Below are 18,470 nucleotides of genomic sequence, written 5' to 3'. Positions count from 1 at the left end.
GGTATGCACCTTCAAGTGGGTTTTCCTACCGCCATTAAAAGGAAAAGAATGTAGATGTTCAAATGTAGACTTAATATTCAGTGACTCGGATCCTGATCAAAAATCGGGGTTATATATAAGTATATATAAAGTCAGGATTATGCATAAGTACTTAATTTGCATAAGTGTGGTTACCATCTGTACAGCTGATCAGTATTCACTGAGTGATTATAGAAAGTTACTGCATATGCACAAGTCCTCTGTAGCTTCTTAACATCTGTCACAGTAATCTTTTACTGATCCTCTATTTCATGATACTGATTGTTCCTTGTGTGTTGTTGTCCTCCAGGTCCCTTCATGTGAACCTACCATGGACCACATGCTCTATCAGATGCTGGTCCTGGGTATGGCTGTGATGATGGCCCGAGCGTGCCCCAAGTACTGTGTGTGCCAGAACCTGTCTGAGTCGCTTGGGACCCTGTGCCCAGCTAAAGGCCTGCTCTTTGTGCCACCTGATATAGACCGCAGCACTGTGGAGCTCCGATTAGGGGGAAACTACATCCTTCGAATCACACAGCAGGACTTTGCCAACATGACAGACTTGGTGGACCTTACTCTCTCCCGCAACACAATCAGCTACATTCAGCCCTTTTCCTTTGGGGACCTGGAAACCCTCCGTTCTCTTCATATTGATAACAACCGTTTAGTGGAGTTGGGCCCTGATGACTTGCGAGGGCTGGTCAGCCTGCAGCATCTCATCCTCAATAACAATCAACTGGGTCGCATCTCCGAGAGGGCGTTTGAAGACCTTGCCGCATCACTTGAGGATCTGGACTTGTCCTACAACAACCTTCAGGCTCTGCCCTGGCATTCAGTCCGGCAGATGATCAACCTGCACCAGCTGAGCCTGGACCATAACTTGTTGGACTACATTCCCGAGGGGACCTTTGTGGATCTGGAGAGGCTGGCCCGCTTGGACCTCACCTCTAACCGGCTCCAGAAGCTTCCGCCGGATCCCATCTTTGCCAGAGCACAGGATTCAGAGGTGATGACCACATCATTCACTCCTCAGCTGTCACTCAGCTTAGGAGGGAACCCGCTTCACTGCAACTGCGAATTGCTTTGGTTCCGACGTCTGGAGCGAGATGATGACCTGGAAACTTGTGCCTCGCCTCCCGGCTTGAAGGGCCGCTACTTCTGGAGTGTTCGGGAGGATGAGTTTTTGTGTGAGCAGCCACTGATTACTCAACACACCCACAGGATGCTTGTTCTGGAGGGGCAGACCGCCAGTCTACGGTGCGAAGCCATAGGAGATCCCACCCCAACTATCCATTGGGTGACCCCTGATGATCGATTACTGGGCAACTCTTCCCGCACTGTGGTGTACCGCAATGGGACCCTGCAGATCCTAATAACCACTTCAAAGGACTATGGGACCTTCACCTGCATTGCAGCCAACCTGGCTGGTGAATCAACCGCTTCAGTGGAGCTGTCAATTATTCAGCTACCCCACATAAGCAATGGCACAGGCCAGGCATCACAACCCAAGTCCCGTCTGTCAGACATTACAGGCAGCTCAAGGACTAGTAAAGGCTCTACCAAGAGCCCACCAGAGAAAGCAGTCTCCGTGTCTGAGGTGACTGCTGTGTCTGCCTTGATCAAGTGGTCCGTCAGCAAGACCGCTCCCAAAGTGAAAATGTACCAGCTACAGTACAACTGCTCAGATGATGAGGTCCTCATATACAGGTATGAAGCAGAATGTATTCTTTCACATTTCCTGGGCTATGACAGAAATACTGATCCCAGAGAATAATATGTTGTGATTTAACAAACTGTGGGGATCCAAGTGTTTGTTGGATTGTTGGGGGGGAGCGGTGGGGCATATCAATAAATTATGAACTGGTATGTGAGCTGGGAAGGATTTGCACGCAGGTATGATGTTCATTCTATTCATCAGTGTCCATGTTTTATTAACGGCTCCTGTTAGTATTGTGTACTGTAACTTTTTTCATTCAAAATTTATATAACGAGCAAGTACATCATGAATCCATCTTCCAAACTGTGCTTTTGTCTAATTCCTAATCACTACGTTACTCCTCTATTAATATGATCTATCTATTTTCAATCTTTTTGACCGAGGGGCACAACAGACAACCACTGCAAAGTAACCCAAGTATCTGCATGACGCGTCATATACATAAACAGAGAGAAGTAGCTCTGGCTACAATATTCTGCCTCAAGACGCATGCAAATCAACCAAATTTTGGAAACTTCCTTGGCTCAAATTTTAACCTGTTAACCGTTGCCAGTGCACTGAAGCGTTTTTTTTTTTTTTTTAGTTCAAAGTTACTATCAGATTTAATGTTATACCTTGACAAACTATACATCATTAAAAAGATGTAAGACTCAAGTTTCAGTATTTGACCACTGTTGTATTCTGAGAAACTCATAGTGACAGTTATGTCTTAATTTGTGTCAGGAGTTATGAAATGAAAAAATGAGTCGATACCTTTAATATGAATTATGCGCGTCAGCCGCTCCCATTCATAAAAAAAACTCTGTGCTGTCGTCATGAAAGCGATTCACAAAACAACGTCCCTCAGGGCTTTTAGCTCAAAAGATTTGGAGAAATATTGATTGATTCTCATAGATTTACATCATATTTCTATAGACAGGAATAATATTTATTGAATTTATACCCAAATGCGTCGATGTAATCTTTTTGAGCGTTTGGTACTCTGATTTACTGTTTTCAATACATACCAACAGCCTGAGGGCGCCCTATGCACAGTAATAGTCCATATATGGAACATGAAGAAGAGCCATGATCATGTGACATTCCAGGAAGCCTCGAACACACACACAGCTAACAGAGATCTCGCTGTAACATGCAGATAAAGATGTTTTGAAGACAATAAACATGATTGCAATGATATTTGATTTACCTGTGTTCTTCAAGCCATGCCAGGTATTTTCATAACTATAAAATAATATATTTTCTGTCTGATTTTTTTTATCTGAAGCCAAATTAGATCACAGAAGATTATTTAAAACACTCGACTTGCGTTATAAAGTAAGTTTGGAGCACAAACATGGTTTTAAAGGTGCACTAAGTAAGTTTTTTACCTTAACCGAACAGCTTCGGAGTCATTGAAATAGTTATATGACTTGTTTCGGGTTGAATGGTGGTCGTCGCGCATCCCCCGAGCGCCTGTGAGCGGAAAAACCACCCTTGCAACTTTGGGCCGGCGGGTCGTGTCAGGAAGTATCGCGTGATATCAGGTCTTGCGATGTAACAAATTGCTTTACGGCACTGCACACAAAGCTGGGAAAGCTTTGTCGGAGGACGAAAGAAAGGAAACGGCAGACTGACCGAGCAAGGAGTCAGACTCGAATAAATATCGTTCTTGTTGATGGACCAGTAGACATCTTCAGAGGTTATCTGTGCCTGTTCGATGTCCGACGCTTTGTAACGCGTTCTGTCAGGAGGAGAAATAGGGATAGCTCACAGATGAAGTTATTACCGAGAGCCAGACAGACTCACGGAGGCGATTGGCATCTCACAACTTGCACTTTATTCCCCAGTCAAACTCGTGTAACTGTCTGTCACCCGTTCTACCATCCACATCTTTACTTGATAAACAAAAGTAGGATAAGAATGAGCATCAAACCGAAATAACCCGCACACGTGTGTTTGAGGTGCACATGATACAACACAGACTACCGACGACAGTTCAACAGGGCGCGCGCAGCTCTTAAAGGGGCCACACCTTATTTCCACTCATTACAGCTTCCATCCTATTGAACAGGTACCGGTATAGAGGGCGGAAGGGATCAGGCCGTGAGTGCAGAGACGGCTCTGCGCGAGTGCTATTTACGACAGTAACGTTAAATACAAGTACTCCACAGCGACTCTAGGGGTCGCTGTTTGACAAAAACGGAAAGCTGCATAGTGTGCCTTTGATCTCATATATTGTCGTGTATTGATGGTGTGCTAAGCTAACATGCTAACGTTAGCTAGCCCCAGGTGCACCTGCCACCTAACTGTTAATATTTTATGATTTTTTCTAAATAGGAATGCTTACTGAAATGTTTCTTTATTCAAGAATGGCATTTGATACAGTTTCAAATGTGAAGTGAGAACTTTGATAAAAGAAATTAGGGTTTGAAACCCTATGAATATAGCCTGTGAATAGCCAGTCGTTAGTAACTATAATGCAGACAAAAGAAGTGCATATTTAGAGCCATAACCAGGCTGGAGAGGTGTAAATGTGTGCAGGGGGAGACTGACACTGAATGGGGCTCGTTTGCACCACAAAACAATAGAGACAAAAGACTGAATGGATGTTTAGATGATGACTAAACATCAGTAGCATTTTAGAGTAATCAAAATAAAGTCATATGAAATGATCTTGAAAAACATTTAACTAAATACAGAGTTACAGACGTACAGACTCTAAATACAGACTTACCATCTTAAGATTTTAAATATAAAATGTTTAGACATGTGGCTTTAGCTGCAGTGCATTTCTAGATTGCTACAGTGCCAACTTCAGTTTTATTTTCATGAGGATGTTTCATAAAAATAAATTTCTAATAACTTTACAAAACTTTGAAGCTATTTATATTTAAAAAAACATTATGACAATAAGCAATTCTACATTTACAATAAACTGCCAGGTGTCAGCTTTCAAATGAGATCATACTTGTGCTTTTAGTGCAAAGGGTTCATGAACTGTATATGTTTCAGTTTGGGTATGTCATTTCTGGGGATTTTTCAAAAGTGGGGTTGCAGCTTAACAGGTTAAGGCTGTTTATAAAGGCTGTTTTCAAGTCCTGTTTTCAATATCTCAAGTTGTTATGACATAAATAATATTCTACATTTGAATCAGTTTCAGAGATTTTTGGAAGCACGGATTTTGTTCATTTTAACAGCTTCTGAAGCTAGCAAGAGTTCAAATATGCAGTATCATAACTACTTGTTTGAAACAAGTTTAATGGAAAGTGTGGGTAACACTTTATAATAACTGCACACTATTAATCATTAGTTAAGCATTAGTAAACAGTTAATTCATCATTTATAAAGCATTAATAGACATTAATAAGCAGTTTATAAATACAGTTATAAATGCTGTATTCTTGATTTAAAGGCATATCTATAATGTGTTTAACAATTGTATTTTCATACTTTATTAATGATCAATTTATCATTTCTAAATGAAGTATTGCATTATTTACAAACCAGTTATTTAGGTTTTGTCAGTGGTTCATAAGATCAATTGGAAAGTGTAAGTAAATGATTAATAAACTATTTAAATGTACATTCATACATCTTATTATTCAGACATAGAGTAATAGTTACTTAGTGTGTTAATAAATGCTTTATTAACATGTATTTCTACTGTAATTCATGGTTAATTCAGGGAGTTATAAAGCATTTAGTAGTGGTCAGTTAACTATTTTTGTGAGCTCATCTAAAGTGAGGACTATTTATGATTTGTAAAGCATTTACAAAGGAGATTTAAAGGCTGTTAAATATTTTTATGTTCTGTATCACTGTGTTGTGTTTCTTTCCTTTTTCTGTTTAGAAGATCAGTGAGCCTTTAAATCTCCTTTGTAAACGCTTTACAAAGCATAACTAGTCCTCACTTTAGATGAGCTCACACACATAGTGAACTGATCATTAATAAATGCTTTATAACTACCTGGATTTACTACATTTACTTACACTTTCTAAGTGATCTTATGAATCAATGACAACACCTAAATAACCAGTTTGTAAATAATGCAATACTTAATTTAAAAATGATAAAGTGATCATTAATAAATTATGAAAATACAATTATTAAACACATTATAGATATGCTTATAAATCAAGATTAAAGAATTTATAGCCGCATTTATAAACTGCTAATTAATGTCTATTAATGCTTTATAAATGATGAATGAACTGTTAACCTATGCTTAACTATTGATTAATAGTGTGCAGTTATTATAAAGTGTTACCATATCTCCTATTGTTCCAACACGTGAAGCATAGACAAATTTATAAAGATCAAGTATCCACTGCTAAGGAGCATGTTTGGTGAAATCGCTGATAATACCTCAAACTATGGAACATTTAAGGGCTCCCAAACTTGAAGTAGTTCACCCTGGGTAATATAAAACCTCAAAAAAATTGGATCCTATATGCAAAGAGACGTGTATCACTGCAGCGTATCAGGAAAATGCCATACCAAACACATTGCTTTTCATCAATGACAGTTACATCGCATTGTTTTCATCCTAGTAGCCTGATAAATACATAATCTCTGTAAAGTAACAGGCCATCCATATCCAGAGTATTATTAGTAATAGTCAGCAATTGTCTATTGAGCAAATTACCTACATTTAATAAACCAATGAGTGGCAAACCTCTACCCAAAAACCTTTCATAACCAGAACATAACTAACATAAGTAAGGGATAAGCCACGGCTAACTGTGCATTAAACGGATTTACAGCACAATGGGGAGACCAAAGAAACACCCAACGCGAAAGGGGAGACTGAAATTATCAAAATGATGGTTATTTTGTAAGTTAATTTGTCTACTAGATCTAGCATTCTGCTCTCTTTAAATCATGTTTGCATGTCAGTCAGACGGCCTCTGTGTGGTCCTTGGCCAATGAAGGCTGTGATGGAGTCCATACTGTCTGCTGTCAGTCTGAAGGTCTGGCTACGCGAGACTACAGGTGTACAAACTAAGGGGGAAAAACACAAGTGCTTTTCCCATTTTTGAACTATCACTGTTGGCATATAATGCAGCAAAGATTGATAAAGTCAACAGAATTTATTACAATACAATATTGTTTCAAAGCAGCAGGAAAATGATTTGATTAAACAGAGTTCAGTTCGGCTGTACAGCAGCTCTAAGGGAAATAGTGTCATTGTTCAGCTGAAGTCAGTTCCGTGCAGGGCCGGAGTGGGGCCACTTTTCAGCCGGGGAGTTTCAGGCCCAAGACCGGCCCACTTTTTCCATGGTGGAATTCCAAGTTAGCACTTTTTCTAAATTGGATAAATGAAGCAACAGTTCAGCTCTTACTATTGTGTAGTTTGTATTAATACCATGGGTTAACAAATAATGTAAAGGTTAAATAATAATTCACTTAGACTTTATAAGAAGCAATTGCGACTTTATTTCACAAAATTCTGACTTTATAACGTGACTTTATATCACAATTCTGACTCTATATCTTGCAGTTCTGACTTTATAAGAAGCAATTGCGATTTTATTTCACACAATTCTGACTTTATATCTCGCAATTCTGACTTTATAACACACAATTGCGACTTTATATCACACAATTCTGACTTTATATCTCGCAATTCTGACTTTATAACACACAATTGCGACTTTATATCACACAATTCTGACTATCTTGCAGTTCTGACTTTATAAGAAGCAATTGCGACTTTATTTCACACAATTCTGACTTTATATCTCGCAATTCTGACTTTATAACACACAATTGCGACTTTATATCACACAATTCTGACTATCTTGGAGTTCTGACTTTATAAGAAGCAATTGCGACTTTATTTCACACAATTCTGAATTTATATCTCGCAATTCTGACTCTATATCTTGCAGTTCTGACTTTATAAGAAGCAATTGCGATTTTATTTCACACAATTCTGACTTTATATCTCGCAATTCTGACTCTATATCTTGCAGTTCTGACTTTATAAGAAGCAATTGCGATTTTATTTCACACAATTCTGAATTTATATCTCGCAATTCTGACTCTATATCTTGCAGTTCTGACTTTATAAGAAGCAATTGCGATTTTATTTCACACAGTTCTGACTTTATATCTCGCAATTCTGACTTTATAACACACAATTGCGACTTTATATCACACAATTCTGACTATCTTGCAGTTCTGACTTTATAAGAAGCAATTGCGACTTTGTTTCACACAATTCTGAATTTATATCTCGCAATTCTGACTTTATAACACACAATTGCGACTTTATATCACGCAATTCTGACTTTATAACACACAATTGCGACTTTATATCACACAATTCTGACTATCTTGCAGTTCTGACTTTATAAGAAGCAATTGCGACTTTATTTCACACAATTCTGAATTTATATCTCGCAATTCTGACTTTATAACACACAATTGCGACTATATCACACAATTCTGACTATCTTGCAGTTCTGACTTTATAAGAAGCAATTGCGACTTTATTTCACACAATTCTGAATTTATATCTCGCAATTCTGACTTTATAACACACAATTGCGACTTTATATCACGCAATTCTGACTTTATATCTCGCAATTCTGACTTTATAACACGCAATTGCGACTTTATTTCACGCAATTCTGACTTTATATCTCGCAATTCTGAGAAATAGAGTCAGAATTGCGAGATGTAAACTCGCAATTGTGAGATAAAAAGTCGCAATTATCTTTTAAAATGTTTTATTCTGTGGCGGAAACAAAGCTTCCATACCTCCTGGCCTCTTCCTCCCATCCATCCTCCCTGACGTGTACCGTTACGGTAGGGCCGGCCCAGCTATCGGTAGGCGCCGGCGGTGCCGCGGTAGCCTATACGTTTTGGAAAAGACGGGCTATGGACCCAACCAACTCTATAGGAGGGGAGGGGAGAACTCCCTCACATGGTACAACCCATGCAGAGGCTGTGCGCTGCGGTGTCAGAATAAGAAACGTGTGTGGCCTACTAACGTGACATTGAAATGTGAAGAAAAAAGGAAAAAGAACAAAAAAAACAATCCTCGACCGGCCCAAAAGTGAAGCGGCCCACTGGGAATTCTCCCGATTCTCCCGATTACCCACTCCGGGCCTGGTTCCGTGTTGACTCAGTTCTGTGCAAAGATCATCAATTATTAAATTAAGGCAGTTCTTAAGAAAACATTGATGTCATCGTCCAGTTCAGTTCTCATACAGCTGTGTGAGTACAGTCAGATCAATACTATTCCTGAATATTAAGTGTCCCCAACTAATAAAGCCAGAGGCGACAGCGGCAGGAACCCAAACTCCATCGGTGACAGAATGAAGGAAAACTCTTGGGAGAATCCAGGCTCAGTCGCTCAGTTCTCCTCTGTGTCACTATGATTCAGGCTGCATCACTAGTCAGAATTCAGATCAGGATTGGTAACATTCAAATATTTATCCAGTTCCCATATCTACTTGATTATTCTGTGTATTCACAGACTAAGGGGATACGGAGACTCCGTGGGTGAGTAGCATGTCAATCCTCTGCTCTTCGATGAGGTAATAGTACATTATTGCAGCTGCTAAAGTGCCCTTACAGAGAGGGAATCCAGACAGAGGGAAAATCAAATTACTGAAGCCATTCACTCATGAATCTCTGAAGAAACTGCTTGGCTCAGCTCATAGGCTGTAATTCTGTGTGGCATCTTTATCAGAGGCATCCATGTTGTGCCGGTGTGAGAGAATACATTATCGAATCATTTCTTCATAACGGCTCAATGAGCTGCCTTGGAAAATGATTACTGGGTAATAAACTCTCAACGTGGCAAAGATGCAGTGTCAAAACCAGCTGCGACAGATACCTAGGACAAGCAATATTTCTGTCTGCTGAAAGTGCTGTGCTATACAACAGTCCCAGCCTATTAGAGCCGTGAGGGTGAGATCTCTCTGTCTGCATGCTCTCTTTCACACTCAGAAGAGGGAAACTAACACACACACCTTGTGTTTTGATGAATTCTGTGATGCTTCTCCAGATGACATCAAAACTTGACGGTAGTATATATGAGGAGCAGAACTTTTGGTGTTGGCAGGGCTATTAAAATAAACCATCCACTTGTTAATGTCGCTGGGATCCTTCAGAAGTCTGTACAGAGACATAAACAAGTTGTTTAAATGAAAAAAGCAAACGTTCTTTCACTCTTCCATTTGTCCTGTTCTGAATCAGAATCTGAGCACACATCTGTATCAGTTTCAGCGTCAGTGATTTATAATGGCTTCTGTTTGCTTCTGACGCGACACTCACATCCAGTGAAGGCAAATGTCAGCCGTTAAAGGCATACTAGGCAGTTTCTGTTTTTGTCAAACAGCTGTCGTCAAATATGTTGTTGATGTATGTGACGTTGTGCCGTAAAGCAAGTCGTGATTCGGCGGGGCGCCACCTATCTAACCTGCATTGCTATGGGTGCCTATGATGCAATGATGTATAACTATTGTATAACTGCATTATGTATAATGCATAACTACTTATGTATAACTGCATAGGCTACGGGGCCTATGATGCAATGATGTATAACTATTGTATAACTGCATTATGTATAATGCATAACTACTTATGTATAACTGCATAGGCTACGGGGCCTATGATGCAATGATGTATAACTATTGGTAGATGTCTTGCTCTGGAGGCGGGCATCTGCAAATGTACATGACGTGTGTGATGTCACAGATCCCACAAGTTCAGAACAAGCTGTTTGATCGTATGATTTTTGGCAAATTTGATTTCTCATGTCATTGTAACGTGGAGTCAACAGAGTTGGGATCCATGTGCAGCTTTATTGTGAAACAATGCTCGTAGTTCAACAGACAGGAGTAAAACACCGGCAAAAGATATAAGGCAGAATCGTCAAGATAACACAGGCAATGGTCAGGGCAGACAGCAAACAATACCAACAATATCCAGGTAAACAGACAGACAATCTAAAGGCAGCAACAGGGTAAACAGTCCAAGGTCATATCAAGTTCTTTACTGACATTGTTGTCTCATTGGTAAACTAGTACAGTAGCCTTCGATAAAACGTTATGAGTGGTAAAATTGTTGGTCTTGGTCGAAATGAGTCCTAATGTTAAAATGAATATAAATAATTTGCACACAATAAATATTGACATGAATTTAGATGAACATAGTTAAAATGTAATAAACCATATTTTGTTTAATGGATTGTTATACTTTAAGAGTACAAGTTTGGTCCTGGAATAAGATATATATTTTTTTAAAGAATCAAAGAGCGGTAGGTATGTATTAGAAACCTGAGCTATTTTGCAAGCTGTGAGAGAATAAAAAAGAAGAAAAGATAAGAGAGGACGAGAAGAAGATGAAAGGAGGAGAGCAATGGCTGGATGAGAGGCTTTATTTAATGATTTAATGAGCTCATGCTGATTGCTTACAGCAAACCTGAGAAGAGCGTGCATGTGTGAGTTATCAGCGTTCACTGCAGTGACTGTTCCTCGTGTCTCTGTTCTAATGAAACACAATGAACCTCGTGCTGACGGTCTGAAACTGATGTGAAACAGGCATCAGAAGAGCCGTACCACCATCCTTTCACTGGCGAGCCACAGATCAAACGCTTTACTGTCGTTCTTGCTGTGTTTTTCCTTTCCTGCAGTCATTTCTTTATTAATATCTGTCAGTGATATGAGCTTGGCCATCTGCTCATGGCAGCAGCACAGATGGGTTGAAGAAGTGAAGCCAATTACTGTTGGCTGTCAGCTCAGCATGGACCAGCTCAAGGGAAGTTCACACTCAGATAAGAGGCGTCCAGTCAAGTCTAGTGGACAGATGAGCAATATTTTTAGACATTTGACTACTAATGGCATACAATCTGGTCTTGTTTGTGGCTTATTCTGGTCGAGAACAGGAAGAGAGTGTCTGACTTTCAGAGATCTATGATGTTTGTCTGAAAATAATTCAGTAGAAAAAAAAATTAGAACGGAAAACACTAAAGAAGTGAGCAATAACATGCGTAGACTTTGTGATCGATGTCAGAATACAGAGGGGCTGATTGTGGATGTCAAACAAACAGTTTAATTTTTTCAAAGATTTTAAAGTCAATAGTAGTAGTAAATAATTGTATCCCTTAAAACTCAACTTTGATCACCAAAATTACATATTTAAACGTTTTTTTCCTTTATATTCTTCATGCCTTAAGATATCTTGAATGTAACTCTACAGCCTTGCTTCATTTAGTATACACGGTCCATGAATATGCTAATTAGCCCCGCCTCCACTCACTCACGCCAGCTCACAGATACACTGATACACGATGGTATCGCTCTTTACAACATTGGACACATAACGGTTAATAAAATGATTAGCCTTTTGCTTGACTGTTATCAAACAGTTAATAATGTGTTGCTAATGTTACACAAAACATGTTCCCGTTCGCCATCTCAGAGTCAGCTGCTTTCTAACAATCATCAGAAACGCTTTGAACAACGCAGAACGTCAGCGGAAAAAGGCATGTAGTTCATCATAACATCGTAATATACATCATACACCCGCTATATTGCTAAATCTACCCGATTTTCCATACCAACAGAAAAATATCCCGGGATAACCTGGCATCTCTCGAGACTCCCCTGCTAGTTCACTGTTAATGATATGCTGAAGCCCGCCGGCACGTTGATCTGATTGGTTACAAGGTAGTTTGTGACGTCAGAAACACCAGCGATTTCAAAGCGTGTTTTTGAGACTGTCTTTGGTTCACTGCAGTTTTACGGAGGAAATACTCAGCAATGGTGTCGACTTATGAATTTACACATGGTTTGTCTTAAAGCATATTAAAAACACCACATAGACACATAAACAACATTAAAAATGGGATTTTCACCACAGGGAGACTTTAATACATAATTGATGCCTCTAGCATTGGCAAATCCATAACTACACAAGTAACTTCCCTAAATGTCTTCATTGAATTGGACCGCTACCATCAACCTAACTCCTGATCAGACAGCAGCAGTTTACCTCATGGGAAAAGAACAATAGTGCACTTGATTTAGACTAATATATAGTGAACTCTGTGTGATGCCACAGCACGGCAGTTACGAGTCCTGAAATATGATCTGACACTCCAAACACAATAAAAAAAAATAAAAAATCTGGTTTAAATAGGATGCCCAATCTTCTGTTTTTTTGTTTTGTTTGTTTTTCTCATTTCTGTGATATGTTAGATTTCAAGTAGTTTTTCTTTTCTTTTTTTGTAACTTTGTAAAGTGCAAATTGTGCTGAAGCGTCTGCTGCTGTCTGAATTTTCATCTTCTCTTTCCCTGATTTGCATAACAAAGCATCTGCAGCCATATCACCCTGTAGCCCAAGACTGGTTGCCCACTGAAGCTAAGCAGGGCTGAGCCTGGTCAGTACCTGGATGGGAGACCTCCTGGGAAAAAACAGGTTGCTGCTGGAAGAGGTGTTAGTGAGGCCAGCAGGGGGTGCTCACCCTGTGGTCTGTGTGGGTCCTAATGCCCCAGTATAGTGACGGGGAAACTATACTGCCAAAAGAGCACCGTCCTTCGGATGAGACGTTAAACCGAGGTCCTGACTCTCTGTGGTCATTAAAAATCCCAGGATGCCCTTCGAAAAAGAGTAGGGGTGTAACCCCGGCATCCTTGCCAAATTTGCCCCTTGGCCTCTATCCATCATGGCCTCCTAATCATCCCCATATACTGATTGGCTTCATCACTGTCTCCTCTCCACCAGTAAGCTGGTGTGTGGTGGGCGTTCTGGCGCAATATGGCTGCCGTCGCATCATCCAGGTGGATGCTGCACATTGGTGGTGGTTGAGGAGATTCCCCCCTTCTATGTAAAGCGCTTTGAGGTCTCAGATAAAGCGCTATATAAATGTAACGAATTATTATTATTATTATTATCTGCTAGATAAATAATGTGCCCTTCGAGTGAGTCGGAAGTATTGGGATTACTAGTTCAACACATGAAACACTGGGATAAGTTGTGTTTTCCAGTGGGAATCTCTTCATATTAGCTGAAACACGAGTGGTCAAGTGACGTTAGAAGAGCCGTCTTGATTTGAAACAAGGCAGAAACACTGATCATTGATACAGATAACATGTAGAATTGTTACGAAGTGCTCTGAGACTTGGTTTGAAGATCCAAATGCAGCTTTATTGGGACAATCCAGAATCGTAATCCATATAACAGGCCAAAGGTCAAACACACAGTCCACATGAACAACTGGGCAGAAAGCACAGACAAAAGGGTAATCCAGAAAACTGGCAGAGAATCAGAAAACCTGGACACAGGGAACCAGGATAACGCTCAGAATGGCAGAGTAATAGAAACACAAGACTTTATTAAGTAAGAGTTAATACACAGGGCTTAAACAGGAAAGAGTAAAGGAGAAGATAACAGTAATCTGAGCAGGATTAGTCCAGCAGTGGTTGTGGGAGTTGTACTGTAGATAAAGCAGAGGTACAGAGCGCCCTCTGGTGGAGATCATGGGATGGGACAGTCCTCTAGAGAGAGACAGTGGGTGGAAAGCAATGTTTTTCATCATTCTGAATTCAGATGTAGTTATTTGGGGTTATTGTTCACAGTACTTTTGTTTTGCTAATACTACTTACACGTTGCGTTTCCAACATCAGTGTGTGGTGTATCGTAATAAATAAAGAATGCCTGAGGTTCAAACTTCCCAAATGTACTTCAATCATACACTAATGATTTTTTATGTTTTTAAAAGAAATCTCTTTTGCTCACAAAGGCTGCATTAATTTGATTAAAAATACAAAAAACCTCGGGAACTTTGTGTGATGAGAATGGATTCAAATCTATTGTGACAATCCAGTCCTCAGACTGAATCTGAGACACGATCTGTTTGAGTGTAAGCATTTTGAACTTGAGTTTTACAACTGTGCGGTTTAGTTGACGCAGGTCTAGAATAGGACGCAACCCTTCATCCTTTTTTGGAACAATGAAGTAACGGCTGTAAAACCCTGACTCCCTGCTGGGAGGAGGAACCCTTTCTATCGCCTCCTTTCGTAGAAGAGTCTGAACCTTTTTGCTCCATAACCAGAGCCTGGGCGGACAAGAACCAAACTGAATTCTGGAACCCTATTCATTTGTGAGCGGGACCCAATGAGGTATATTTGGCAGTAGTTTCCACACTGCCAGAAAATCTGCTAAGGGGACCAGTCTCTCGAAACTGGCCTCTGGAGAAGCGGAGAATATCCGTTTCTCCCTGGAGCGGACTGCCCTCAGAAGTCTGACGGCCTTCTTCTTAGTCGAAGCCTTCTTCGAGATGATGACTGTCCTCAGATCTGTCTCATCCCAAGATGGCTGAGACTGCTAAAGGAACCAGCCTCTCGAGACTGGTCTCTAGGATAGCTCAAGAAGCCAATCCAGCGTCCTGAAACGGATGACCGGCAGGAAACAACCGAACTGACCTCTCTTAAATCCTCCTTCTGGGAGTCAGACACTGAGACTAGAACTCGCTGGAGACCGCTGCGCCCCGAAGCACACGAGGTAGTGGGGTTGGCAGAACCGCACCTGAGGGCACCGAAGGGAGATGGGCACCGTATAATGAGGTGTTATTAATTTCCCCCCAGGAATTGCGGCATTTATTTCCTCAAAATTAAATGCAGCCAAAGATCAACCAGACAAGTAAACACAGTCTAGATGAAAGTCTAAATACTATAAATGCAGACATCTAACTCCTAAAAGTTCAGATGAGAACTGCCACGGCAAATGTGAGATCTGAGCCATTCCCTTCCCCATTTAATAATCATAAATGTTTCTTGAGCATCAAATCATCATATTTGTCATCATTATTCATGATTTCTGAAGGATCATGTGACCCTGAAGACTGGAGTAATGATGCTGAAAATTCAGCTTTGATCACAGACATAATTTATACTTTACTATATATTCACATAAAAACAGCAGTTTTACATTAGAATAATATTTCACTATTTTACAGTATTTTCGATCAAATAAATGCAGCCTTGGTGAGCAGAATAGACTAGAGACAAAAAAAAAATACCGATCCCAAACTTTTAAACGTTAGTGTACGTCAGATGTGTTTGTTGTTTGCTTCTATCAAAGCCTGTTTATACTGTATGAACGCAGTGGATCAGATGATGAGATGATCTGTGTCTGAAGAGTCTGTGGTTGTGTGTCCGCAGGATGATTCCTCCCTCCAGTCAGGTGTTCAAGGTGTCCAGCCTGGTGTCGGGGTGTCGGTATGACCTGTGTGTGCTGGCGGCCTGGGACGACTCCGCCTCCACGCTCACAGCCACCAGCATTGTGGGCTGCGTGCGCTTCCACACCGGCGACGGGCTCCCGCGGTGCCAGGCTCTGCACGGGCAGCTGCTGGGCGGCACCATGATCCTGGTGGTGGGAGGAGTGATCGTGGCCACGCTGCTGCTGTTCATCGGGATCCTCGTGCTGCGCTACAAGGCAGGAGACGGAGGGAGCGCTGAAGCTGATGCTCCGGTCAGCAAGATGAGCGACAGCACTGACTCCTACTCTCAGCCCAACGGAGGACGGCTGGGGCAGAACGGCGTTCCTCTGCTGCGGCCCAAACCCAAAGCGACCCAGCAGGACAGAGTGGTCCAGTTCAAGTCTGGTTCTCTGCAGAGCAGCCTGTCCTCCTCTTCCTCCTCTTCCTCCTCAGGTTCAGGAGACGCTCCCCCCTACAGCCCCAACAGTGCCCTCGCCAGCGTCCTGAGGGCGGCGCCGCACAGACCCCGGCACAACCTGGACCAGCTGCTGGGGGCCTTCACGTCTGTGGATCTGCGGGGCCCGTCCTCGGAGCCGCTCCCGTCCGGAGGCCCTGCTCCTGCTCTCCCGACTTCGGAGCCTACGGACCGGGAGCCGCTGCTGGGCCAGACTCTGGACTCACGGATCGGCAGGTTACTCACATCGCCTCTGCCCTCCAGGCCCCGGAGGAGCCACTCGTTCGACACCGGCGACTTCACCGTGTCCCGTGCGCAGCAGCTGTGCTCGTACCCGCGGCGGATCAGCAGCATCTGGACCAAACGCAGTCTGTCAGTGAACGGCATGCTGCTGCGCTGCGACGAGGACGGGGACAGCGGTGGGAGCAAAGGCTCCGGCGGGAGCGCTGACTGGGTCATGGAGAGCACTGTATAGGGCTGAACCTACACCTCATACACTCCATCCTGCAGGACATCACCATTATTACTGTTACTCGCCTTGCCATATCCAGAACAGGGGAAGAGTCAGGGGGAATTCACCAAACAATCTAGAACGTTATATGTGACCCTGGACCACAAAACCAGTCGCACGGGTATATTTGTGGCAACAGCCAACAATACATTGTCTGGGTCAAAATTATCGATTTTTCTTTTATGCCAAAAATCATTAGGATATTAAGTAAAGATCATATTCCATGAAGAATTTTTTAAGTTTCCTATCATAAATATATATATAAACAGTTATTTTTGTGAGTGGATACAGCAATATCGAGGACTTTGGACAACTTTACAGGCGATTTTCACAATATTTAGATTTTTTTGCACCCTTTGATTACAGATTTTCAAATAGCAGTATCTCGGCCAAATATTGTCCTATCGTAATAGACCATACATCAATGGAAAGGTTTTGTAGTCTAAGGTCCCATATTTCGGTGTAAAAAACCCTGCTAAATTTAGCAAATCATCCAGTTTTCAGCTAAACACGTCTATTTTCTCAGTAAAGTACGCTTGTTTAACGCTTGTTTGTTAAACCAGTGCTCGTCAGGGACGATCACTATTATGATACGGTTCTAAAGAAATTATATACATATAAAGATAAGCAGAGTCCATGGATTCTTCCTGCTGATGCATTATAAAAACATTGACAGCCAATCAGAATCCATCCTGCTTTAATGAGCTCAAGCATTAACAGACGCCAAACTGCAGTGTGTGTGTGTGTGTGTGTGTGTGTGTGTGTGTGTGTGTGTGTGTGTGTGTGTGTGTGTGTGCGCGTGTGCATGTCATCTTTATGTCTTATTGGGGACTGAAACTATGGGATGGGTTGGAATATAAACTCTTGAGCTACTGCAGTTTTCTAGGCTGGTTTGAGAACGGATGAACATAGACTGAGGAAATGAATTTACCATTCCAATGGTTTCCCTGAAGAGCAGCATAAAGACTCTGTGAATATCTTCTTGTGCAACACTGTATATATGTGTAAAGAATTTAAAGTTTTATATTTTTTATCTTGTTGATCAATCGCTCCTCTTTCTTGATGAAAGAGAACTGAAATGCATTCATCTCATCCTCACTCTCTTCCAGCTCTCGTTTACTCGTGTTTCCCTATGAGAAATCATGTGTGCAATTTCAATGAATCTTCAAATATTTGAAGCTGGTTGTTTACATGTGATGTTTTTCTATATTTATGTATTTACAAAGGTGTTTGAACGACATGAGCCATTAGTAATGAAGAATGACTGTGAAAACATGTCTATAGTGTTATTTTGAGTCACTTTACAATGACAAGCAATTGGATTTCTTGTGATTTAAAGCAAGGCCAGTTCAGATGTTCTCCAACAGGTTCTGGAGTTCACTAACCTCCAAGTGTGCCATGGGATTACTTATAAGTATTCAAGTATTTAACACTCATACAATTAACAATCCCCAAACAACTATTGTGTTTAATGAAGAGCATCCAGTCCTTCAAACACTGTGTTGGTCAGCCGTAGAGAAGCACTGGCCGTCCCGTCCAACACAGCTGGAGAAAACAGCCTTTGACATT

The 18,470-nt window shown here is 41.3% G+C and overlaps 1 protein-coding gene across 1 annotated transcript; it reads left to right on the top strand.

Moving 5' to 3' along the window:
- Positions 1–331: 331 nt before the first annotated feature.
- On the top strand, positions 332–16,865 carry lrfn2b (leucine rich repeat and fibronectin type III domain containing 2b; the record flags this gene model as incomplete). Its single annotated transcript, XM_081379645.1, has 2 exons — positions 332–1,725; positions 15,899–16,865. Exons 1-2 carry the CDS (start codon positions 350–352, stop codon positions 16,863–16,865), a joined length of 2,343 nt encoding a protein of 780 aa, XP_081235771.1. The 5' UTR covers positions 332–349.
- Positions 16,866–18,470: the final 1,605 nt, after the last annotated feature.

This window comes from Scardinius erythrophthalmus (assembly GCF_964197995.2).
Source record: "Scardinius erythrophthalmus genome assembly, chromosome: 11".
Taxonomy (NCBI): domain Eukaryota; kingdom Metazoa; phylum Chordata; class Actinopteri; order Cypriniformes; family Leuciscidae; genus Scardinius; species Scardinius erythrophthalmus.
This window is presented reverse-complemented; position numbering and strand designations above follow the sequence as displayed.